Source organism: Pantherophis guttatus, chromosome 10, assembly GCF_059756535.1.
Source record: "Pantherophis guttatus breed Tessera chromosome 10, ASM5975653v1, whole genome shotgun sequence".
Lineage (NCBI taxonomy): Eukaryota > Metazoa > Chordata > Lepidosauria > Squamata > Colubridae > Pantherophis > Pantherophis guttatus.
Window position 1 is genome coordinate 23,632,501 of NC_142072.1, and position 26,758 is coordinate 23,659,258.

General features: G+C 40.5%; 1 protein-coding gene across 2 annotated transcripts in view; it reads left to right on the forward strand.

Moving 5' to 3' along the window:
- Positions 1–26,758, forward strand: part of CSMD2 (CUB and Sushi multiple domains 2) — an 822,245-nt gene that overhangs the window by 727,631 nt on the left and 67,856 nt on the right. For both annotated transcript variants that reach the window (XM_034413370.3, XM_034413371.3), the window contains 6 exons: positions 1,792–1,938; positions 8,842–9,030; positions 21,274–21,459; positions 21,952–22,146; positions 24,680–24,853; positions 26,276–26,449. In XM_034413370.3, coding sequence (XP_034269261.2) covers positions 1,792–1,938; positions 8,842–9,030; positions 21,274–21,459; positions 21,952–22,146; positions 24,680–24,853; positions 26,276–26,449 — 1,065 coding nt within the window. The remainder of the gene's footprint in view (positions 1–1,791; positions 1,939–8,841; positions 9,031–21,273; positions 21,460–21,951; positions 22,147–24,679; positions 24,854–26,275; positions 26,450–26,758) is intronic.

The following is a 26,758-nucleotide window of genomic DNA, read 5'->3' on the forward strand; positions in this document are numbered from 1 at the left end:
GAGGGGTCCTTACCCAAATTAGTGACATCATCAGTGCTAAAGAAAGCAATATCAGGTGGCTACCACCAGTATTATTAATCATGAATTATGCGATTGGTAGCATCATGCTTTACGCTATTCCTCCATGGATAAGACATCAATTGCCCTGGGGAGAGGGAAATGCATTATAAGCTTATAGAATGATTAACTTGTTTTGCAAAGAATAAAGAAAACTTTTTTTTCTGATTCCATGCTGCTAAAAGACATAATTACTCAACTAAAGTAATAAGACACTAGAAAAGAATGTATTATTTCACCTTCTGCATATTTAATTTTGGAGATTCTCTGCCAGGGCATCTAGTTTAGTAGGTTGTAAACTTTAATGTGAAGTGCCCTTCTTCAGCCTTACAAGCAATTGTGCCCTCTTCCTCAGTGGTGAAATCCAATTTTTTTTACTACTGGTTCTGTGGGCGTGGCTTGGTGGGTGTGGCAGGGGAAGGATACTGCAGAATCCCCATTCCCTCCCCACTCCTGGGGAAGGATATTGCAAAATCCCCATTCCTTCCCAATTCCTGGGGGAAGAATATTGCAAAATCTCAATTCCAACCCCACTCTGGGACCAGCCAGAGGTTCGCCGAACTACTCAAAATTTCCGCTACCAGTTCTCCAGAACCTGTCAGAATTTGCTGGATTTCACCCCTGCTCTTCCTTCATCCTTTTGCTTTCTATGCTTTTCCCTTTAATGTTGGAGAAAACTGCATTTAGTCTTCAAGGTTGTTCTTTCCAGATTCTCCCCGAACAAATGATTATCTTCCAAAACATGGTCTCTTGCTGAGCCCTTTGTTAGCTTCCCTAGATGAATTTATTCATAATGATGAAGACTGATTAGGAAGGATTTCTCTGTCAGTCACTGTTATAACTAGGGCAGCTGAAACAAACATCTGCATTCAGCATTTCTGAATCCTAGGGTTTGCCAACATGTAAGAAAAGAAGGCTGTTGCAATCATCTCTGGTCTTCTATATAACCTTCCCCGACTCCATACCCACCCACCCACCCCGATATATTTAATTAGAACGAATTTTACCCCATCCAGAGTGGTCTCAGGTTTATGGAGATTGTCACCTAGCAAAATTGGTAGTGAATTGGAAAATTCCACACCGAGTAGGTTTGTACAACTTTCATTGGGCTAAGTACAAAATGATGCTTTGAATGTCACGTCAGGAGCCCTTCTCCAGCATGGTCCAAAGCTAGGTAAAAAGAACTTTACAAGTGAATGGGTTTGAACATGTAAATAAATCTAAATAGCATATAGAGTTAATTTAATTATCTTAAGTTAGTCTTTCTTACCAGGGTTCTTGTTGGAGAGATTAAATAAGAGGAGATCCTACTGATGCTTCTGAGTTCACCCTAAAAGTATGAGTTATAAGCAGTGGTGAAATGTAAAATTTGTTACTACCCGTTCTGTGGGCGTGGCTTGGTGGGGGAGTAATGTGACTGGGTGGGCATGCCCAACTTTTTTTTTTTTTTAACTTTTAAAAGCATTTTTTCTACAACCTCTTTGGCCGAAAAAATGCTTTTAAAAGGCTCTGACGATCCCAGCTGAGTTGCCTGATCATCAGAGGCTTTTTTTTTCTTTTAAAAGCATTTTTTTTTGCTTTTAAAAGAAAAAAAAAGCCTCTGACGATCAGGCAACTCAGCTGGGATCGTCGGAGCCTTTTAAAAGCATTTTTTCTACAACCTCTGACCCTTACAAGCTTTGGCTCAGTCCAGTTAAGGCTTTTCACGCTCTCCTTTTCTGATGTTTTCTAAAGGGCCTTCAGGTCAAAGTCCACTGTTACTGTCTCTAAGTGGAAATTACTCTGCACCGCTGCTGGTGACCAGTTCAGGAAACAGAGCCTATCTCCACTGGTCCTCTGATCATGCCTACAGCAGGAAAGGTTTCCGGATCCGATATTCTGGTGAGTAGGGAGTGTAAAAGAAGTCTGATCATCGTTGCATAAAGCCGGGGCAAGCTGATAAGAAAATGCTCCTTCTTGACTTAGTTTTTCTAGTATTCTAAAACTACCCGTGTTTCCCCGAAAATAAGACCCTGTGTTATATTTTTTTAACCCTGAAATAAGCGCTTGGCCTTATTTTCGGGGAGGTCTTCTTATTTTGGGGTGTGTGGAGGAAACCAGAGGAAATGGAGGGGAATGGCTGTGCATGCATTTAAATATTTTCAGGGTACTGTTTCTTCTGGGGATTATTAAAGGAAATTACCCTAAAAGGATAAAATATTTAATCATTCATATACTGTAACTACAGCAGCTAGAATTGTACTTGCGCAAGCCTGGAAAATGTCCACTATACCAACAGACTGTGCAATAATCCGGAAAATTTTTGAATGTGCAGAAATGAACAAACTTATTTTAGAATTAAATAATAAGGAAGACTCGGAATATTACTTAACTAGGGAAAATTGGTATCAATGGATAGAAATTAAAAATAAGGAATGTATAGAATAAAATAAGATATAAAATGTGTTTAAATAGGTTGATTAAGTAGGAATATGTGAGAATAGATGAAGAAAGTTGAGAATTACGTACTGTCAGAAAGAGGGTGAATTGTATAATTCTTACGGATGTATTTTTGTCATAGAGGTATTTTAACTTGTATTTTTGGATTTTAAATGTTAAAGGTTTATAAAAAAGTTAAAAAAATAAATAAATATTTTCAGGGAGGCCTTATTTTCAGGGGGGGGCTTATTTTAGTGCATGTGCTCAAAAGCCCAATTGGGCTTTTTTTCAGGGGATGTCTTATTTTAGGGGAAATAGGGTAGAAATGTATCTCATTATTTTTCCCATAGAAAAATTACCCAACCTGTTTGCATTTTTTTTTTAATTTTGTTTGCTTTGCTTTTGTTGTTTAATTAATTCCTTCCTTTCACCCACCCTTTCGGTCACTGAATCTGAAGTCTTGGATTAATGCAATTTGCTTCTGAATAAACATGAACCAAATTGTGCTGTAAATTGAATCGCATTCAGGGTTACGGCTTGCACTTTTTGTAGTAATTAATTTAGCGAAGGGTATTTATTATTAATTACAGCTGCATTGAGAAAGAATACACCATGCTAATCTCGAAGTAATACTATGGCGCATAAAACCAAGAGCCGTTATTTATTGCAGGTCGGCTAATTTTGTTTGCAACTGTTTAATTTTATAAACACCACAATCTAGCTTTTCAGTTCACCATAAAACTTTTCGCGTCATGGGTCATACTTTCTCAAAGTAAGAATCGCTGAATGAGAAATAATGTGGTTTATTTCAATATGGCTAAATAGAGGTTATTGCTATTTAGGGAATAATCCATGGTTTCATAACTAAATTCTCAACAAGTACTCTGCTGGGAGAGAGAGACTGCCATTGTCGTAGGAAATTATTTTGATCCATCTAAAATACAATGTTGGTTTATCACTGGGAACTATTATTTCATGGTCATATGGAGATGACATACTGTAACTGTGAAATAATCATAGGTACCATACCAAAAATATTCTTGGGTGACAGAAAATCTGCGAATTGACCAAATTTCCATCTGTCAATTCAAAAGGCCACACTTTTGTGAATATACGTGAATTCTCACATATATTATGCCGAGACATTACGACATCCTAGATTCCAGGGAAAAACTTGATGCTATGAAGTCCAACACCAGCTAAGAACTGGCTGCTGTGACCTCACATTGTGCTGAAGTAATAATAATAATACAAGTAGCCCTCGACCTACGACCGCAATCGAGCCCCAAATTTCCATTGCTAAGTGAGTCATTTGTTAAGTGAATTTTGTCCCATTGTACAACCTTTCTTGCCACAGTTGTTAAGCGAATCACTGCAGTGGTTTAGTTAGTGACATGGTTGTTAAGTGAATCTGGCTGGACCATTGACTTTGCTTGTCAGAAGGTCGCAAAAGGGAGTCACATGATCCTGGGACACTGCAACCGTCATAAGTGTGAGTCAGTTGCCAAGTGTCTGAATTTTGATCACATGACCATGGGGATGCTATAACGGTAATAAGTGTGAAAAATGGTCATAAGTCACTTCACTGACTTCAGTAACTTTGAATAGTCAGTAAATGAACTGTTGTAATTTGAGGACTACCTGTACTAGATGGCAGTTGGGGAAGGCTGATATATAGATTAGTGGCAATTCATAACAAGACTGTACTTTTTTCCTAAATCTGACATAAGAATTCAAGTCATCCATGCAGATTTAAAATATACAACTTATTTCCATACATCAGATGTAGCAAATAGTGCAGTTTCCTGTTATCATTTGAATTCTGAAAGTTCAAACTGACAGATTTTAGCATTGCTAAGTTTGAGGAACGCTACACCTATCAAAAAAAACTAAAGTGGAAGGAAATGAGAAAAGTTGACCTTTGCTTCGTATTAGTCATATTGTTTCCCAACCATTGCCACAAAAAATCCCACTAAAATGCATTTTTTTAAAAATGTGAATTACATTTTTTTTCTTGTCTACACCCTCTTGGATCCTGCATATTTGTGTGACTTGAAGTGGCTTCCAAGAACTAAACTAAGCTTAATTCATAAAATTGCAATAAAAGAACCATAAGATTGTTTTTTTTTAATGATTGGAAACATTTTGCTGAAAAAAGACAAATTATCAAATTGTGTTTACATGGAGCAAACCATTAACATTTTCATGGTGGATGTTTTATCCTGGTCCTGATTTCATATGAACTTTAATTATTCCACCTTTATCAAAAGCAATTATGAAAGGTTTGGCAAAGAGTCCCTCAAAAATTAAACAAGCCATTCTTGGAATAAAGTAATTTTTTAATTACTTAATGAAAAGCAAGCAAAACTGAGGCAGGGACATGCCTAAATGGGTCATAAATACATTGATGGTGTTATTCTCTAAATGAATGAATTAATATTTAATTGGAAGAAATTATGTTTTGATTTATTTATTTTTTTTGCTGAGCGAACAAGAGCAACTTTATTCCACTGAGATTTTTGTGGCTTACTTTATCATTCCAGTTTGCTTTTTAGCGTCCCAAATTATTTGCACTCTGAAGGGTTAGAAAGCCAAAAAATTGAGAAAAACCAAATATACCCCAAAAAAACCAAATATAGATTTGTTTTTTAAATGTAATAATATAAAGGTAAAATGATGTATTGGTTTTGATTCACAGCAGACTTAAATGAGTGCTACTCTAAAGATTGTTGTATTACAACTATCAGCATTGATGAGAAGCATGAATTATAGTGAAGGATTCTGGAATTTGTAGTTCTGCAATATCTGGAGTGCTTCAAATTATATATTTCTAACTTTAAGGATGAACAAAGTGTACCAATATCTAAGCATTTGAATTCTTAGATTAATAATTATGCAAAAAAATGGGTCAGGGAATCTAACAATCTCCTTCTGTCCTTTCTTTGGGTCACATCAGGAATCTAACATGAACACCTAACGATGTTTCTAAGCTCCAACGATGCATGTTGGGAGCATAATTTCTTGTATCTCTGGGAGAAGTTCTATTGATTGAGGAAAGCATATCAATATCTTAAAAAATGTTTTCTACTGTTCTGGTTATTTTTTTCTTTTTAAATTAAATTTTTAGGCTTGTTCACCATAACTTTCAACTTTCTAAGTAAAAAAGGAAGTGAGTTAATGTTGCCCCTGCCTCATTTAAATTGAAGTCCTTTTAAGTCAAACTCAACTATGTAGTTTTTTGGGAACAGTACGGAAGTGATGTGAGATCTCTTAAAGGTAAATGTACTAGTTGTTCCCGAGTCTAGGGGGCGGTGCTCATTTCTGTTTCAAAGCCAAAGAGCCAGTGCTGTCCGAAGACGTCTCCGTGGTCATGTGGCCGGCATGACTCAACGCCAAAGGCGCATGGAATGCTGTTCCCTTCCCACCAAAGGTGGTCCCTATTTTTCTACTTGCGTTTTTTACATGCTTTCAAACTGCTAAGTTGACAGAAGCTGGGACAAGTAACGGGAGCTCACCCCGTTACGCGGCACTAGGGATTCGAACTGCTGAACTGCCAACCTTTCAATCGACAAGCTCGGCATCTTAGCCACTGAGCCATCGCGTCCCTGTGAGATCTCTTACTAGGATGCTTTTTGAACTTTTCAATTTAGCCCCTAATTCTGGAATTTCCTGGTGGCTTTTCCATCCATGCACTGAGGAGATCTAATGTGCTTGATGAGATTAGCCAAGTAGAGTAAAGTGTTGCATTTTTTTTTTTTTTTTTTTAGCGTATGGCATGTGTTAGCCGGGATCATCGAAGTGGCTGACTGCCTCTGTGAAAGGAATTTTTTCGGGCGGTGTTATCTTGCCCGCAGGATGCCTGAATGCCAGTAGGCAGTCGGGGGAGGCTCCTTTCCTGTCCCTATGCGGTTTATTCGCTCACGGGAATCGAGCCACCGAACTGCTGACCTCAGAGGAGCTCAGGCTCAGCATCTTACCACATGAGCCACCACGGCCCCCAAAGTGTCTCTAAGGATGAATAACTCTAAAGAAACTTCTTTGGGGATCTGACTGAAAGATCATCAGAACAGCTGCTGAGGGGAACAGTTTGGAAAGGAAGTGAGATCAGAGCAGTTGGTCTTTTATGGAGGCAATAGTGGACATTTGAGGAAAATAGAGGACATTGGGGTAATTTTAAGTAAAAGAGAAATGTCAGGGGTGAACCTCATAGTTCTATGACTTCATCTTCTCCAGAACTTTCATCAAAATGCAATTTTTAACTCCCTAACCTCACTCCAATCTCTTTTCACAATTGTTGATAATAATTTGACTTGGTTCAATATAATCAGCATCCCATAGCCTGCAGGATTGGTAAGGCCATATATCACCTAATAATATTATTACCAGGAATGTGTGCTGCATTTATAACTGAAATGGCGACTTTCATTATATAGCTGGACTATAAAGGTATGAGAGTATGCATGTGTATGTCTAAATTGAAAAGTGGGTGAGGAAAGAAAAATCTGTGTTGGATAAAACTTAGAGACCCATAGTCAAAATACCATTAAGAAGTCAACCCTGGTTGTACGAATGCTTCTGTTTAGCCCTATTAATTTATACCATGTTTTAAGGCAGCTTCCTACAATCTGGTGCCCTCCAAATGTGCTGGCACCACAACTACAATAATTCCCAGCTAACCAACAGCCATGGTAGCAGAGAATTCTGGGAACTGTAATCCAACCCATCCGGAGAGCACCAAGTTGAAGGAGGCTGTGTTGGTAAGTAACAAAAGATGAACAAGACAGGTTGGGTCTATAACATAAATCAGGGGTGAAATGCTCCCGGTTCAGACTGGATCGCCCGATCCGGTAGCGATGGTGGCGGGTGGTTTGGAGAACTGGTAGCAAAAATCCCTGCCACCCCCCCACACACACACCATGCCCAGCTGAGCCTCACGATCATCAGAGGCTTTTTTTTTTTTTTTACTTTTAAAAGCATTTTTTCTACAACTTCTTCCGCCGAAAAAATGCTTTTAAAAGTAAAAAAAAAAAAAAAGCCTCACATGATCGCACGGCTCAGCTGGGATCTCAGAGGCTTTTCAAAGCATTTTTTTCTGCAACCTCTTCCGGGGAAGAAGTGGTTAAAAAAATGCTTTGAAAAGGCTCTGACGATCAGGCAACACAGCTGGGATCATCAGAGCCTTTTCAAAGCATTTTTTTAACCACCTCTTCCCCAGAAGAGGTTGCAGAAGAAAATGCTTTAAAAGTCTCTCTGATGATCCCAGCTGAGCCGTGCGATCATGTGAGGCTTTTCTCTGATTGTCAGAGAGACTTTTCAAAGCATTTTTTAAAACGATCAGGCAACTCAGCTGGGATCATCAGAGAGACTTTTAAAGCATTTTTTTCTGCAACCTCTTCCGGGGAAGAGGTGGTTAAAAAAATGCTTTGAAAAGGCTCTGACGATCCCAGCTGTGTTCCTGATTGGCAGAGGCTGCAAATGCAAAAAAATGCTTTGAAAAGTTAAAAAAAAAAAAAAAAGGCCACGCCCACCCAGTCACAATAACCCCCCCCCCACCAAGCCACACCCACAGAACCGATAGTAACAAATTTTACATTTCACCCCTGACATAAATCAGCTATTGGGAGAAAACTCAGCATGGTTTGGAAACATGGAAGTAAAGTTAACAAACCAGTGGAAAGTTTTCCTCAAGGTGAATATGAGAAGGTAAGTTTTCTGAGAACAGAAGCCACAGTGTCGTGGAATAGTGACACTATACAGTGCAGTGTATGGTCCCAGATGATGTCTGAAGGTCTTAAATAACATGTCTTAGATACTGGGCTCTAATTATTCTATGTGAAATTATTATTAATACTATTATTACCTTCCATGCTTCACACAAGCATGAACTTCAGCTGTCAGCACTTTCAGCCATATCTATGCCAATTGGGAAATTATGACAGCTATAGTCCATCCATCTTGAGGTTGTGTGAGAAGAAGAAACTGGTTTAATGTATGAATGTGAGCTGTGTCTATAATAATAACAGTAATAGTAATAGTAATAGTAGAGTTGGAAGGGACCTTGGAGGTCATCTAGTCCAAACCCCTGCTCGTGCAAGAGACCTATACTAGGGATTTGAACTGCCGAACTGCTGACTTTCTGATTGACAAGCTCAGCATCCTAGCCACTGAGCCACCTAACCAGGTCTGGTTTATTTCCAAAGGCATAGTGTTAAATCTCAGTGGCATGGAGGTACTGTGCCAAAGGCCTACAGCTGAGCTTTGCAAGGAGTGGAGTTGAGCAAAGCCCATTTCTCTTCACATGTAAATTGTGCATTGTTCCATGCTTCTGAGTATATGCATATGTATGTTTTCCTCCCACTTGTCTAGCCCCTTATTGCAGCCTCCCTCCAGCACCTCTCCATGGCTCTATCCTCAGCCACTCCGGCCTTCAGTCAGGAAGCACCATTTGGTTCGGTTGTGACACCGGCTACCGCCTTGTTGGCCACAGCTTTTCAACATGTTCGAGACACCCCCAGGGTTACCACCACTGGAACAAAGCCATTCCTCTGTGTCAAGGTGTGCAGAAGACGAACGACAACCGTATACTTCCCGTTGTTTATTTGAACATTTATCCCACCCTGTCTTTTTGACAAGGACTCTACTGCAACAGGTTGGGTGTTACAATAATGTAAGGTCAAAAAAAGGGCTGGCTATCCCAGTGGTCGGCAAACCACGGCTCGCGAGACACATGCGGCTCTTTGGCCCCTTGAGTGTGGCTCTTCCACAAAATACCGAAAAGTCCACAAAGTGCCGAAAAGTCCTTCAGCTGGTGAGAAGAAAGCTGCGTATGCGCGAAGATGGCGGCAGTGACCGGAGGTCTTTTCGGCACTGTGCGCCAGTGGCTGGGTAGAAAGATCAAAAGGTGCGGAGCAGTCTTTAATTAGATAAAAGAAAACAAACCACTGAGGGAAGGAGCCCACTGAAGCTGCCGGCGTTGCAGCCGCCCGCCCCTCCCCGCAGCTTGGAGCTCCAAGCGGAAGAAGTCCTCGGCTGTTGCAAAGAAGCGGCAGCTCTGGGTGAGCCATGCCTGCTTCTTTCTCTTTGAGAGCTGCTTTGCAAACAAGGTGCAAAGCAGCTCTCAAAGAGAACAAAGCAGATGTGGTGCACCCAGAGTTGCCGCTTCTTTGCAACAGCCGAGGACAGAAGAGTTTGCTCAGGAGCGATGCCAGCAAGGAAGGCGGCTGGGTCGGTGGGAGGCATAGCCCGAGCTCTCTGGGATGGGTAAACAAGTGTGGGGAGGTGAACGGGAGGGGACTTGGCCCTCCGCGTGTTGCATCCCCTTCCCCCTACTTTTTAATTGTAGTTAAAAAGAACTAATTCAGTTAATAACAATGTACCTACCTATATAGTTTAAGTTTAAAAAATTTGGCTCTCAAAAGAAATTTCAATTGTTGTACTGTTGATATTTGGCTCTGTTGACTAATGAGTTTGCCGACCACTGGGCTATCCTAATATCCAAAATGTTGCATATATTTTATATGTCCCCAATATTCGAGTTTAACTCAGGCAAGACTGTTTTTCCTCTTTCTCTGACTTGGAGTTGGTTTTTCCTCTCTCTGTAATTTTTGCAACTGCTCTGACATTCGTTGGTTCCATATTATGTTAGTTGAGTGGATAATTTGACCATCCATTGGACTGTGCATCCTTGTTTCCAATGGCCTCTGTCACAATGAAATGTGGCATCAGAAACATTAATTTGTGGAGGTGGGGGGGGGGGGCGAACAAAGCTATGTTTTCAAAATTGTTGCAGGATCTCCCAGCTTTCCCTAAAACTACCCATCAAAAGGAAAGCTAAAGCTAAGTGTGGCTTCATCCTCAGCAGAAAGCTTTGGATAAAGCCTGAAAGAGTTCTTAGTAATTCCTTGGAGCCTTCCAAAATGGAAAAGATTTAAGCTAGTCTTTAACTGTCATCAGGTCTTTCTGGTGAACTTTGCACCATTTATCTGAGCAGAGCAGAGCTACGCAAGCCTTACTAATAATACCCCTTTCTCCTTGGAAGAGGAGAAGTAAGGAGGGAAGAGAGATCTGATGAAAGAAGCAGTTCAGCCTAGTCAGCACACCTGAAGTTGCCATGGCAACTATAATTTTCAAAATCCACCAGAAGCCGCACATTTAAACCCAACAGTGCAATATGTCTCTAACTTGCCAAAGCAGGAATTAATTATCATTGCCTTCTGGAACGAAGAGTCAGCTAATTTTACTGGGTGGAACCCAGGGCATTCAAGAGGTACTGTGGATGCCCTGGATTAATAATGAAAGAGTACCAATAGAAGAGAATGTCTGTGGCTGAAGGTTGAACTGTGGAGTCCTTGGTGCTCTCTGAGCTTGGCTGTTTGCTTGCAGATATTTCGCTACCCAACCAGGTAACATCTTCATTTCAGAGAACACCAAGGACTCCATAATTAAAGAGTTTTCAACATCATGCAGATATTGCTTTGAAAAATGAGGAACGTTTTAGCAGGGTTTCCTGTAGAGATAACATATATAAGATGGTGCATTTTATTTATTTTGCTTTATTAGCTTCACTCGGTGAAGGGAATCAAAAACACATTTTGCTCATTGGAAGTAGAACTTGGTTGTCTGCAGCAACTTGAGTTTGCTTGTTCTCTTCCAGAAATGTCTTTGAGTGCCTCTCAGCCTACTGACCACTCGTAGGTCACATTTCTTCATGGTGTGGTACTGGAATATTAAACAATTGCTAGGTATCTTAAAACATGATACCTACACATTTGCACTAATATCAGTTTCTTCATAAGGTAAATGAATGGATAAAAGTTTGACGAGCCATGATTATTTTTTATTTTAAAGGTTCCTACAGTTGCTTGGGGAATAAGGATCCAAGGCCCTGGTTTATGGCACAAGGACAGCCTCAGAGGCATTAGCATGAATGTTAGGGTTCGAAGCAACCAGGGCATTTCCACTCAACCTTTAGAATTTCAGTATTTATAGTCACAATTACATCTGGTATAGAGGTAGGTTTCAACAGGTTCTGACCAGTTCTGGAGAACCGGTAGCAGAAATTTTGAGTAGTTCGGAGAACCGGTAGTAAAAATTCTGACTGCCCTGCCCAGTGGTGGGCTGCCCCCGGTTAGCACCGGTTCTATAGAACCAGTAGTAAAACCGGCGGGAGACTCCGCCCACCGACCCCGACGTCACCAAAACGCTTCTGCTCAGAAGAGCGCACAAGCGCGAGCGAAGCAAGCGTATGCACGCGGCCCCATTGCAAACTGTTAGTAAAGGTAAGTAGAACCCACCCCTGGCCCTCACGAGTCCCAGCTGATCAGGAGGACATGGAGATTTTACAGTATCCTTCCTCTGCCACGCCCACCAAGCCACGCCCACCATGCCATGCGATGCCCACCAAGCCACACCCACAGAACCGGTAGTAAAAAAATTTGAAACCCACCACTGATCTGATATCATGTTCAGGAACATTAGAACTCTCGATCCATTAATTTAGATCACTTTTTTTTTTCCTGAATAAACCACAATGGTTGTGGTTGACTTGGAAGAGTTAGCTATAAATCCTGATTCACAAAACACAGCACAAACCAGATCAACCATATTTTGTCTTTGGTCTTGTCTGTGAAGCCCATCTTTATGCGTTATTTTTTTTCCCCTTTAAAAATCATATTCAGAGGCATGCCTTCTCTTTCCAAACATGTAACACAACTCAAACCAAAGATGGGAGGTGCTACTTGCTGCAAACAACACCCCAATCATTAATCCGAGACCTGGCAGGGTTGACAAAAGCTGTAAACCTCTCACCGCCACTGAAATCCAGCCTCTGGTGGGAAGACAGACTGAAGAGGGGAAGATAAAGATCAGAGATTGCCTGGTTAGACTTACTTAAGCTTCATTTAGAGCAGATTCATTTGCAATAATAGTCTTGCTCCTTGGGGCTCAGTGAGGCAGAATGATTTGTTCAAGCTCCTGGTAACTATCCAACCCCCCACCTCCCTGCTTCTAAGAGCTCCTTCCAAAATAGACTTCATTGCTCTTTTATTGCGTCCCTTGACCTCTAGCCGCTCTTTGTCTTAGCATCTCCCAGGAACCGGCTTCCTCCGATTCCTTAAACAGGAGCTGCTTTCAGGTTTTCACAATCAGATTTGAAGTCCTTTGCTGCCCTTGTCAACTCATTCCCGGCTGTGGGAGTTGGGGTCTTAAAGAATCGGCAAATCGTTGGGCTTAGAGCTGGATGTTTTTTCCTCAAGCAGGATCGTTGAAATATATTAATGCCAAGAAACATGAAGTAACATCAAACATTTCCTAGCAAATCTTTGTCAAAAGCCACGTGGCTAGAGTCCTTCTTAATGACTGGTTGTTTTGCAACCGTTCAAAATTAGTCTATGGAGATTCTTAGTCATCCAGGTCATAGTTGTCCCAAATGTGGTTTTTCAAAAGACAACTGGACTTTGTTTTTCCTTGAAGATATTCTGTTGTTCATCAATAAGCTTCTTCTTTTCTTTTCTTTTCTTTTCTTTTCTTTTATGTACTCTGAGAGTGTATGCACCGAGACAAATTCCTTGTGTGTCCAATCACACTTGGCCAATAAAAAAATTCTATTCTATTCTATTCTATTCTATTCTATTCTATTCAATTCTATTCTATTCTATTCTATTCTATTCTATTCTATTCTATTCTATTCTATTCTATTCTATTCTATTCTATTCTATTCTATTCTGACTGAATGTCAGAGGATGGAAGGATTTAAATTCTTAATGACCAGTCATCTGGTCATAAACTGAAGAAGCTTCTTGGATGAGAAACAAAACATCTTCTAGGAAAAACGAAGTCCCATTGCCTTTTTGAAAAAGCACTTTTGGGACATTCAAAATCAGGAAGGCCACAAAATGGCTGCTTTATGACCCATAAAGCACTCCCAGACATTGTAAATGGTCACCATGGTTGTATGGCCACAAGTCATGTGGGTCAGGCTTTACAACCAGCTCTGGGGTGCCACACCCATATAATAGCAATTTGCAATATTTTTTTGCTGCTATTTGGCAAAACCCCCCAATTAAATTATTGGGTTCACTTAACGACTGCCATGAAAAAGACTAGAAAATTTCTTCCAGTCGTACGGGTACCTTGACTTACAATCACAGTAATTTAGGACTGTAATGATGGGCCCAATTTTGTTCATAAATTGAGGACTATCTGTAATGATATGTTCCTTTAGTTTGGACATTTTGCTGATGCCTTCCTGTTTTGTCCAATCTTCTTTAATTTCCTTTGCATTCTGAAGCTGATAAATGCCAGCTAAGTTAACATAGCTAAGTTCAACTTAAAATGTCAATATTTTTTATGGATGATTATAAACCCTAATACACAAATAAATAGCAAATGCTTACTCTTCTTTAATAATCCAAGTGATTGTGTTTCAGTCCCTCTGCATCCCTATTGGGTGATGCTCCCAAATTATCCTCTTAAATCGGCAATCTAATCTGTAAAATAACAGATGTTCTGTTTCATTGCTGTAAAGATTCCATCATGCCATATTCTGCAAAAGAATGCTAAATGCTCCAAATTAGAATGTTGCTTTGATGCAAAAGTGCACAAGAGATGTTTCCATCTTGTTTGATGAACCATTTGCCTAAATCCAAGAACTTGTAACTGAGTCCATTCCTGCCTGGCCATCTGTGCTAGAAGCAAAGTAGATGGAAGTCAAGAGCCTTTTCTAGTTATTTAATTAGCTTTTTGGGCAAATTGCAACTGGTCTGAACTACAGAACTACATTAGGACTAACAAGGCTGTATATTGGCATAGGATTCATAGAAATTATCCATATGAAGATTGCTGCAAGATTTTAAATGCCAGCAAGCCAGATGTTTAAAGGCAGTTAAGATAAGATGCACCTTTTCTGACTAATATATTTTATAAAAAGACATAAGTAGTTGGATCTATCGATCGATCTTCTCAGAACTTTTGTAGCAAAGCTGAACAAACATCCCAATGTCTAAAGTGGGTTTAAAAGTAATGACTGTCAGAAAAGGAATAACTCCAAGGGACTGAGGGTCTTTGTTAATCAAAACCCCAATAAAAATCTGGAGTATTTATACAGGAGGAGGGAAGCCAAGTCAGGAACATCAGGACAATTGAGAGACTCTGAAGGAAAGTGTAGCAAAATCTTCTTTCAGATAGTTTGTCCAAAAGATTAGGTAAAGGTAAAGGTTCCCCTCAGACATATGTGTTGGTCATACCCGACTCTAGGGGGCGGTGCTCATCTCTCTTTCAAAGCCAAAGAGCCAGCGCTGTCCAAAGACATCTCCGTGGTCATGTGGCTGGCATGACTCAATGCCACAGGCGCACAGAACACTGTTCCCTTCCCACCAAAGGTGGTCCCTATTTTTCTACTTGCATTTTTTACATGCTTTCGAACTGCTAGGTTGGCAGAAGCTGGGACAAGTAACGGGAGCTCACCCCGTTACGCAGCACACTAGGGATTCGAACTGCTGAAATGCCGACCTTTTGATCGACAAGCTCAGCATCTTAGCCACTGAGCCACCGCATCCCTTGTCCGTAAGATTACTAGACCCCAAATCCTCTCTGAATATCTGAGTCTGACTGTCAACAACCTGGGGGCTGTTATTTAAAGAATTCCTCCTTGGCCTCAAGATAAAGCTTGCTCTTTTCTGATGTTGAATTCATTTCCTTTGATGGGAGGCAGATGGGATAGAAATGCTGCCAGACACTTCACTTTTCCCTGGTTAGGTAAACTCCCCTTTTGCTGGTTTTCATTAAAGCTCTAGCAGCTGAGACTTTCATTCTATCGCTTCTAATAAAAGCCTGGAATGACAAATGCTTTGCCTTCTTGTCCAGGCCAACGTCATTCTTGATTTCCCGTGATCTTTATCACATCTGATAACATTGAACTTAATAGCAATAGCAATAGCACTTAGACTTATATACCACTTCATAGTGCTTTTATAGCCCTCTCAAGCGGTTTTACAGAGCCAGTAAATTTCCCCCAACAATCTGGGTCCTCATTTTACCCACCTTGGAAGGATGGAAGACTGAGTCAAACTTGAGCCGGTGAGATTTGAACCGCCGAACTGCAGCTAGTAGCCAGCTGAAATAGTCTGCAGTACTGCACTCTAACCACTGCGCCACCTCAGCTCTATTGGATAGAGAGAGAGGTGACGCTGGAAATGTGTGACGAATCCTCAGTTTGCCACTTTTTAAATATATCCCTCTTGCCCATTCTTCTCCATCCTGCAAAATTACCTTGCTTGCCTTGTATTCACTCTCCACAATACAGGTACCAGTAATCCTCAATGTACGACCACAATTGAGCCCATAATTTATGTTGCTAAGTGAGAAATTTATTAAGTGAGTTTTGCCCCCATTTTGCCACTTTTCTTGCCACATTTGTTAAGTGAATCACTGCAATTGTTAAATTAGTAACACGGTTGTGAAGTGAATCTGGATTGACTTTGCTTGTCAGAAAGTCACAAAAGATAATCGCATGGCCTCCAGGACTCTGCAACCGTCATAAATGTGAGTCAGTAGTCAAGCATCCAAATGTAAAACACGTGACCATGGGGATGCTACAACGGTTATAAGTGTGAAAAATGGTCATAAGTCACTTTTTCCAGTGCCGTTGTAATGGTCACTAAATGAACTGTTGCAAGTAGAGGACTAAAGGTAAGATAAAGGTAAAGGTTCTCCTCGCACATATATGCTAGTCCAGTGGTGGGTTTCAAATTTTTTTACTACCGGTTCTGTGGGTGTGGCTTGGTGGGCGTGGCAGGGGAAAGATACTGTAAAATGTCCTTTCCCTCCCCAATCCAAGGGAAGGTTACTGCAAAATCCCCATTTCCTCCCAATCAGCTGGGACTCGGGAGGCAGAGAATAGATGGGGGCGGGGCCAGTCAGAATTTTTACTACCAGTTCTCCAAACTACTCAAAATTTCTGCTACCGGTTCTCCCGAACTGGTCAAAACCTGCTGAAACCCACCTCTGTGCTAGTTGTTCCCGACTCTAGGGGGCGGTGCTCATCTCCGTTTCAAAGCTGAAGAGCAAGCGCTGTCCGAAGACGCCTCCGTGGTCATGTGGCCGGCATGTCTAAACGCCAAAGGCACATGGAACGCTGTTACCTTCCCACCAAAGGTGGTCCCTATTTTTCTACTTGCATTTTTTACGTGCTTTTGAACTGCTAGGTTAGCAGAAGCTGGGACAAGTCACAGGAGCTCACCCCGTTATGCAGCACTAGGGATTCGAACCGCTGAACTGCTGACCTTTCGATTGACAAGCTCAGTGTCTTAGCCACTGAGCTGCCATGTCCCCAATAGAGGACTACCTGTATTTAAATTGCATTTATTATTATTTAAATGTATTAGCCACCCAATTCCATTGGACTCTAGGCAGGGTACAAAATGAGGGAAAACATAAAAGCGGCTAAAACATTGAATCAAACAGACAGCCCAGATGAAAATAATCTAAAAGGCAGCAAAAACAATTGAACAAATAATAAACATAAACCCCAAGCTTGGGACCAAAGCCAGGAGTTGATGTTTATTTAACTTGGAATCAGAAAATATACATCTTACAGTAGCAACACTTAGTCAATAACTATGATTACGCAAATTAGAATAAAACAGGTATCTATCCAAACGCTGAAAAGAATTGTATAAATGATTTACACAAATGCAGTGCTGGTTGTTATAATGCACCGTTTTGCCATGCTGATTCCCTTTATCTCGTGTAATGAAATTCTCTTTTAGTTATTTCATAAAATGATTGTTATAGAGGGAAAACCCTCTGATTATCCTTGATGCTTGTATTCCTTTGCATTACATGTGAATAGTAATAAGTGGATAAAGGAAACAGATATTGTGCATTCCTGTGAAATGAAAAAATGGTAGGACAAGAAAGGAAGTATAGCCACAGTTTTAAAGCTACCCTGATCTCGATCTCTCTGTGTTCCTCCCTCCCTCCCCCCTCCCTTCCTTCCCCTCCCTCCCAATATCTGGTAGATTGCCACAAGACCAAAACTGTGGGTGTTAGCAGCCCCCCCCAATCTTCTTGAATTGGATCTCTCTTAAATTGACTGATCCAGTCCTTCTTCCTCTTCCCTGCTGCCAGTTTTGTATTTTGCAAGCCTCAGTCCTTCCTCAGACAAATTATTGGGCCCTACTGGTTAAGTTTGCTGATCTCTTTCTTGGCTGAGAATTTGCAACACCATTCTTGATTCTTTTGTATCCCCAAGCTTCCTCTAATCCCTAAGAGCTTTAGGAAATGGAAACTGATTTGGGAAGGGAACTTTAGGTAGGAAAGCCTTAGCTTCTTCCCTTGTACTTCTTGTTCTCCCTATTGATGAGTAGTCTTAGGTTGCCTTCCTTAGACTACCTTTCAATGTTTGTTAGTCATGACACTGGGTTAAACTATTTCTGTTCCACCCCCTGGCTCCATACATTCATATCTCTCTCCCTCTTCCCCTCCCTCCCTCCCTCCTCCCTCCCTCTCTCCTCTATCTATTCAGCTATCCATCATCTATCCATCTATCTTCCTATCTATCTATCATCTATCTATCTATCTATCTATCTATCTATCTATCTATCTATCTATCCATCCATCATCTATCCATCTATCTTCCTATCTATCTATCATCTATCTATCTATCTATCCATCCATCATCTATCTATCCATCCATCATCTATCCATCTATCTTCCTATCTATCTATCTATCTATCTATCTATCCATCCATCATCTATCCATCTATCTTCCTATCTATCTATCATCTATCTATCTATCTATCTATCTATCTATCTATCTATCTATCCATCCATCATCTATCCATCTATCTTCCTATCTATCATCTATCAATCTAATCTAATCTATCTACCATATCTATCTCTTGAGTTTTTTGGGGGAAAGCCCTCTAGGTCTCTAGTTCCACCATGCCTACAACAATTAGCCTAATATTTCTTTAATATCTACCTATACCTTGGTTGACTTTAGCATCTCTAAGGATCCTCTTTCCTCTTTAAAATGCAGCTTATAGACATTTAAATCCCTCATTTTTTTTCCTCCTGCAAACTCTTATCAGTTTGGATCAAACTTCATCTCCTTCAATAAATTCTCAAACTTCAGTGCAACCAACTAGGCTGAAGAAAGATATCTATTCCACATCAAATATACAATATCCCAAAGATTGTTTTTGTTTATATCTGAAGACACATTTTTTTGCTAGGAGTCTGAACTGGAGTACAATATCAAGTACAGTACAAACTGTACAGTTTTCATTGAAAGAATGAAGCAAAAGAACCAGCCCGCCTCAACCTTCCCACTCAACTGATAAATTTCCCACCTGCAAAACACTACAGGAGTCAGAGGGAGAACAGAGCAGTTAGCAACTGGCAGACAATTTGGGGCACATGAGCTGCCTGTGTGGCCCTCCAAATTGCTTTGATAAGGTAACCTTTGAAGGTTATAGAGATTACAGAGCCAAACCAGTCAAAAGCACAGATTTTCAGCCGCCTGTCCTTTCCCCTTGCTGTCACTGCTACATGAAATTGGTATTCATCACACTTAACTGTCTAGACACCTGGCCTTGCCAGAGGTTTGCTGAGCTCCTTAGTGGTTTGGGTGACATGCATACAATTATCTTCACAAAGCTAGGATGTGACTGATGACACCCACACTGGACAGCTGGATCTGTCTTCCTTCCTTCCTTCCTTCCTTCCTTCCTTCCTTCCTTCCTTCCTTCCTTCCTTCCTCCCTGCCTCCCTCCCTGATTTCAGCATCTTTCAGTTCTTCCTTCCTTCCTTCCTTCCTCTCTCCCTCCCTCCTCCAATCCATCTTCTTTCCTTCTTCCCTCCCTCCCTCCCCTTCCTTCCTTCCTTCCTCCTCCAATCCATCTTCTTCCTTCCTTCTTTCCTTCTCCTTCCCTCCCTCCCCGATTTCAGCATCTTTCAGTTCTCCTTCCTTCCTTCCTCCTCCAATCTATCATCTTTCCTTCTTCCCTCCCCTTCCTTCCTTCCTTCCTTCCTTCCTTCCTTCCTTCCTTCCTTCCTTCCTTCCTTCCCTACTTATGCTAATTATTTCCAATACAGTAGGCCCTCTTGTAGAACAAATTAGACCTTCCTATTGTGCTATGGGTTTCTTTCACCATCTACTATAGCTGTTCTTTCCTCTCCAGCCTACTGTTTCCTCCTATTCATTCTTCTCTTTTTCTCATAAAGGTTCGTTTTAAAATCTAAATGCTAACTGGATGTTTATGCTGCAGCTTTAGCTTATCATTTTTACCTTGGCTTGTGTTTAAGCAGAGATCCCTAATCACAATTCTGCTGGCCAATGGCCTCCTAGCTTAGCTTGCAGGCAAATGTGTCCTGGGAAAAGAGAATCCACAGGTTTCAACTTATTTAATTGAAATGAACATTTGGCAGGTCATTGGCTAAATTGCTATGACAGCATAAAAAGTTTATAAATATTCTAACTTCTCGGTGATGAGTTGTTTATACAAAGATAGTAGATCCATAAATGGTTGTTTTAGGAGGAAAACGGATGTTATTTTAAAATATGCCCCTTTTAGGCTTATGCAGGTCCTCAAAAGGCAATTTCTACAAAATAAATAGATTGCCTAAATAAAACTAGGACAATGACACTATTGGACTTAAAGTACAATAATTAAATATGATCTTAAGATACTCCAACAAAAACAATAAAGTTACTACCAACATTCCACCCAACATTTCAAAGTATATCAAATTAAAAAATCCTAGTGCTGAAAGTTCAAAATAAATAGCTATTTAATGTTTGTTTAAAGAACTAAATTGACAGGGCTCAATCTATTTCAGTTAGGATAATAATAATCTACAAATCTATGACCTCAGCTGAAAAGGACATATCCCTTGAGTTTATACAAAGGATTTGGAAGCCAATCTCAAAGTGAAGATGGAGTAGCAGTTCTTCTTGTAATCTGGGCACAAAATCATAAAGGTCAATACTTTTAGACTGTTAAAGATGGCCCAGCAATCAAACATCAACTGTTTTTCCTTGTCATCTTCCAAGCAGTTGCATGAACTGTGGTTTCTGATCAAAGGTAGTTCTCAAGTCACATAAATCAAGATAGGCATAGCAGGGCATGGGGGGACTAAGTCAAGGTCTGTTCTTGGGTACCATCACAAGCTCAAAACAATTCTAGCTACTGTCACAGACATCCCCAAGAGTAGGCAAATCTCCCCTGTTCAAAAGGAACCATAACCCCAACCAACATTGGTCATAAATTAGCTGACTTCTCGACCCACACATTGTCCCTCTTTGGGGGTTATGTATTAATTTATATGCTTTTGTCTTTGGCTCATTTGGAGGAAGTCCTACTGAAATCTGTATGTTTTGCAAAAAGAAATTCAAATAGTATGCTTCTACCCACATGGGTATCTTTGGAGGTTGGGGAAAGTATATGAAAGTCTTCAGAGCTTGGGGATGGCAAAGAATGCATTGTGCCATGTGTTGTGACAAGGATGCATCACAACACATGTGTGATGACTTCATTATGCATAGGCCACCCTGACTTCTGCACCTGCCTCAAGACATTGAGTATATATTTGCAACATTTGTGTGATATCATAACACACATGTCTTTATGGCATCATTATTTACTGTGAATGCTGCTAAATATGCATTGGTTAGGGAAGACTCAAGACAATAAAAGCAGGTTTTTATTGAAAGCTAATTTTATTTTGAAGCTAACTATGGAAGCAAAGACTTAGTATGAAGGCAAACAATCACATGTCTTGACTTTTCCTTCCAAGCAATCTCCTGTGGAGTTCCCAGAGCTCCGAAGAACGGGGTTGTTTTTGGCAGGGAGTACACCATGGGCAGCAAAGCAGATTACCAATGCAAAGAGGGCTTTCACCTCCAGGCCCAAGATAACTCCAGCGTGGAGTGCCTGGCTACTGGACAGTGGAGCAATGGCAATAATCCTCCTCCATGTGTGGGTGAGTCTACTGTGATCCACCTTCAACCTTCCACATTCTTTGTCTCTTTTTAAGTATGTTGCCTTTGTCTTAATAAGCATAATTTCAAAAGCAACCAGAAGCTTATTGTGTTGGCGTTAAAAGACCACTTAGTTATTTAGTTAGTCTCTTGACAACAGTAGTTACTTAGATGCTTACTGGGAAATTAGAAAGAGGCTTTGTATAGGAATCTAAATCTCTTTGCTCCACGGGGCCAGATATTTTCTTTTATTTGAGCCCAAAGAAAGATCTCAGGAGTGAAATCCTCCTGCTGGACTTTTTTTTTTTTAGCCGGGCAGCTATCCTGCTGGTGAAGGGAACAAATTCAGTTCAGACTGTACAGTGACAGTGACAAATACAACATTCTCCTCTTATTTATAGCTTTCAGCTGGTCTTTCTCAGCTAGAACAGACACATGAATGGGCCTTTAGTTTGACTTGGATTGTTTTTCTTTTCATCTTTTGGTGACTCCAGCGGTCAGCTGTCCTGACATCAGCAGCATTGCTGTGGAACATGGGAGATGGAGGCTGATCCATGAGACTCAGTACCAGTACAATGCACAGCTCATGTTGATCTGCGACCCAGGCTACTATTACATTGGGTATCGTGTCATCGGCTGCCAGGCGAATGGGAAATGGAGCATAGGAGAACCCATGCCGACCTGTAGAAGTGAGTGTGTGCTTTAGGAAGGAGAAATCAAAAGGAATCTAACAGTGTGTGCATCTAATATGACACTGGGGTGGGGTGGGGTTGTAAAACAACTGAATAACAACAGATGCAAGAAATATGTAAATATATAAGAAACAAGAAATATAAAAATATACATTCCAGATTAAAAAAATAAATATCGTAAAAACAAATGTACTCAAAGAAAAGATAAGTACCCTGAAAATAAGACCCTGCCTTATATTTTTTTTTGAACCCTGAAATAAGCGCTTGGCCTTATTGCCATGCACTCAGAAGCCCGGTTGAACTTATTATCAGGGGGTGTCTTATTTTGGGGGAAACAGGGTATCTGTCATCTATATCATCTATTTATATCTCTCACTGTCTTCTATCATATCTATCTATCTATCTATCTATCTATCTACCTTCTATCTATCTATCTATCTATCTATCTATCTATCTATCTATCTATCTATCTCTATCTACCTACCTACCTACCTACCTACCTACCTACTATCTATCTATCGCTATATCTATCTATCATCTATCATCTATCTATCTATCTATCTATCTATCTATCTATCTATCTATCTATCTATCTATCTATCTCTACCTACCTACCATCTATCTATCTATCTCTATATCTATCTATCTATCTATCTATCTATCTATCTATCTATCTATCTATCTATCTATCATCTATTGATCTATCATCTATACATACATACATATATAGCATCTCTCTCTCTCTCTCTCTCTCTCTCTCTCTCTCTCTCTCTCTCTCTCTCTCTCTCTCTCTCTCTCCTCTCTCTCCCTACCTACCTATCTACTGTGTTTCTCTGAAAATAAGACCCTGACTTATATTTTTTGGAACCCTGAAATAAGCGCTTGGCATTATTGCCATGCGCTCAAAAGCCCGGTTGGGCTTATTATCAGGGGATGTCTTATTTTGGGGGAAAGAGGGTATGAATGGCCACCTTAACAATGAAGTCATCTAAGCAACTCTCCCATTCCCTGGATGACCCAGTATTGCTTCAATAATTAGGTCTTGAGGGACTTCTGGAATGTGACAAGGGATAGAGCTACCTCAAGGTCAGGGAGAAGGATGTTCTGTAAGGTTAAGCGTGACTGTGGCTTTGTCTAATGAGAGATTCTGGCATCAGTTTGAGTTTATGAGTCTTGAGGAAGCAGCTAAGGCTCTGCAAATAAATTTAATAAATAAATAAAGTGCTAGCTGTGCTGCTTTCCAATTGATCACTGCTCCACATAGTTAGTTAAAGCCTCCCATAAGGTGCCAGGAGGTTGGATTTGAGCAGTAATTATCTGGCTTTGAGACAGTATTTCCCTCAGTTTTGAAAGAGGTGGCGGGAAATGCCCTGCTTTAAAAGCCTTTGTTCAGTTTGATGTTCTGGAAAATATTAAATCCATCTCCAAATTTCCCTTCTTAGGAAAGATTTCCATATTGGAGGATGGGGATTTTTTGGGGGGGTAACCCCTACTCTTTATGTCAATATTTCTCAACCTCAGCAGTTTTAAGGTGCATGGACTTCAACACCCACAATTCTCTAGTCAACTGTGCTGGCTGGGGAATTCGGGGAGTTGAAGTCCATACATCTTAAAGCTGCTGAGGTTGAGAAACACTGCTTTAATTTGCAATTGTTCACCTTCCACAGACTTTGGGAATGGGTTGGCAGACCAATAAAATTTAATAGATTTATAAAAACAAAAATTTTATAAGGAATCAATTCTGTTCCCAAACAATTATGTTTGGAAAAGGTTCCAGAATATGTTCTTGGTGATGTATCACTTAATAAAACGTAGCACACCAATTTTATAGCTAAAATGATTTTCTTATTAAAAAAAACATGCCTCAAGTCTCACTTTTGTTTGCCAAAGTTTTGTAAAGCAGGAGGATTTGGGAATCCACAAAAATTGGCCTAGGAGTTGTAAAGTCACAAGAGTTAGACCACATGCTAACATGTGTTTTAGTGAGTACCATGAAGTCCTCCATAATATGTTCTACAAAACTAGCCACTTGAAGTTGATTAAATAAAGGGTGATTGAGCAATCTGCAACTTACTTTAATAAACATACCCATATCTGAAGAAACAGTGAACTGTCCTAGTCTCCTCTGATATGTCCCTGCAGAGAGATCTCTATGAACTTTATTGTGGAAGTCCCCAAAACCATGGGAAAAAGACATAGTCATTTGGGTGGGGACAGATCTGTTTTCAAAGCAGGTGCATTTCATCCCATGCAAGAAGATACCAACATCAAGAGGACTTGCCAAATTATTTTTATACCACATTTATGGACTACACGGAGCTCCCTAACATATCATCTCGGACAGGAGAGCTCCAATTCACGTCAACGTTCTGGAGAACCTTTCTGCACCTATTAGGCATGGACCAGGGACTTAGTTCTTCGCACCATCCACAGACAAATGGCTGTGAATGCGTGAACTCAGTTGTAGAACAATACCTGAGATGCTTTATTAACTATATTAACTGTTTGTGTGTGTGTGTCTTAATTTTAGTCATCTCCTGTGGAGACTTGCCTGTGCCATCCAATGGAAATAGGATTGGTACCTTAACCACTTATGGAGCTACTGCGATCTTCTCCTGCAATAGCGGCTACACCTTAGTGGGTTCTCGTGTGCGAGAATGTATGGCCAATGGTCTTTGGAGTGGACTAGAAGTGACATGCCTGGGTGAGTATAGGACTGCCATCAACCTGATCGACTAGGGCCCATTCAGTGCCCCAAATAGGAGATTAGGGGACCATTCAGAGGAGGTTTCTGCACCCATCTTTCAAAAGAGCTGCAAGGTGAGATGAAAGCACCACAATGTCAGTTGATAAATGTATAAGGGACAGTTTTAATCAGCTGCTTATAATTTGCATCATTTCTTTTTTCTTCTTGCTGAAGAATGAAATACTGTATCAGACAAGCCTCTTGCTACCAAAAGTACTTTTATTTTGCTTTTGGTTAAATTAAACCTTATTTTACACTTTATTATCAGCTCCAGATGGGGAAATGTCTTGAATAGTCTTAATAAAACAGAATTAATGAAAACTGTAATGGATTCTTGCTGCCGTTCTTCTTTTATCCTGGCTTTATAACTGTTCGATATAGACAAAAGACTTTTCCACTTCTCTCTCGTTGTTGGAGTTGCCTGAGGCCATCTTTGGAAACCTGATATAATTGAATGTATCTTTTAAAAATATTAGCGGTGGATGAAAAACCCTATAAATATCTAAAAAACTTAATGATTTTAGCAGTCTCTTGGCAATGTTGACTCACCACCCATATAAAGAAAGAGAAATCTCATCTTTTTGTCCTACCAAGAGGTTTAGAGATGATGCACACATAAATAATATGGGAATAAGGACTTGTAGGAACCTAATCTCAAATTTTCTTTCTTTCTTTCTTTTTTCTGTTTTGAGCATAAAGTCCAGAAGCGGTTTCCAAGTGGAAACAAAACTGACTAAGTTCTTCTTGTTAAGATAATTAGTGTTGCCATCTCTGCCAACTCTGTCACTTTTTCCATCCATTCTTCCATTGTGGGAATTAATGGATCTTTCCATTTTTTAAAAAAAATTGTGTGTGCATAGAAGTTTCTTGCTACCATCAGCATATAGAATAACAAAGTTCCAATTTTTTTTCCCAAGCTCTTTATCCAACATCCCTAAAAGAAAAACTTCTGGTTTTGGTTTTATATTGTTTTAAGAACCACCTGAATTAAGACAAAATTTGCACTACCTTTCCTAAGTTACATAGCAGGGGTGAAATCCAGCAGGTTCTGAAAGGTTCTGGAGAACCGGTAGCAGAAATTTTGAGTAGTTCGGAGAACCAGCAAATACCTGGCTGGCCCCAGAGTGGGGTGGGAATGGAGATTTTGCAATATCCTTCTCCTAGGAGTGGGGAGGGAATGGGGATTTTGCAATATCCTTCCCCTGCCACGCCCACCAAGCCACATCACACCCACCAAGCCACGCCCACAGAACTGGTAGTAAAAGAATTGGATTTCACCACTGGTACGTAGATATCCAGGTAGGCTTCGTTCTATATTGGACTATCAGTAATTCTATCTTGTCTTTTTCCCCGCCTCCTCCTGTTTACTTGTCTCTCCAGCGGGACACTGTGGGGAGCCAGGTTCTATTGTCAATGGCCAGATCAATGGAGAGAACTACAATTACCGTGGCAGTGTGGTGTACCAGTGCAACCCTGGCTTCCGGCTCATTGGCATGTCGGTCCGCATCTGCCAGCAAGATCACCACTGGTCCGGGAAGACTCCTGTTTGTGTGCGTAAGTATGTTGCCATTTTAATTACACAGCCTGACTCAGAACTTTGATAGAGAGCTCAGGAAGAAAAGGAAAACAAAAAACAAAAAAACCCAGAGGATGAGGCTGCAACTGCTCCATTTCCCAGTCCTGATTCCCCAGATGTCTCCTTAGCTGCCAAAAATCTTGCAAGTTTCAATAGTCTAGCATAAGATTAGGTAAAGGTAAAGGTTACCCTTGCATGTATGTACTAGTCATTCCCGACTCTAGGGGGCAGTGCTCATCTCTGTTTTAAAGCTGAAGAGCCAGCGCTGTCCGAAGATGTCTCTGTGG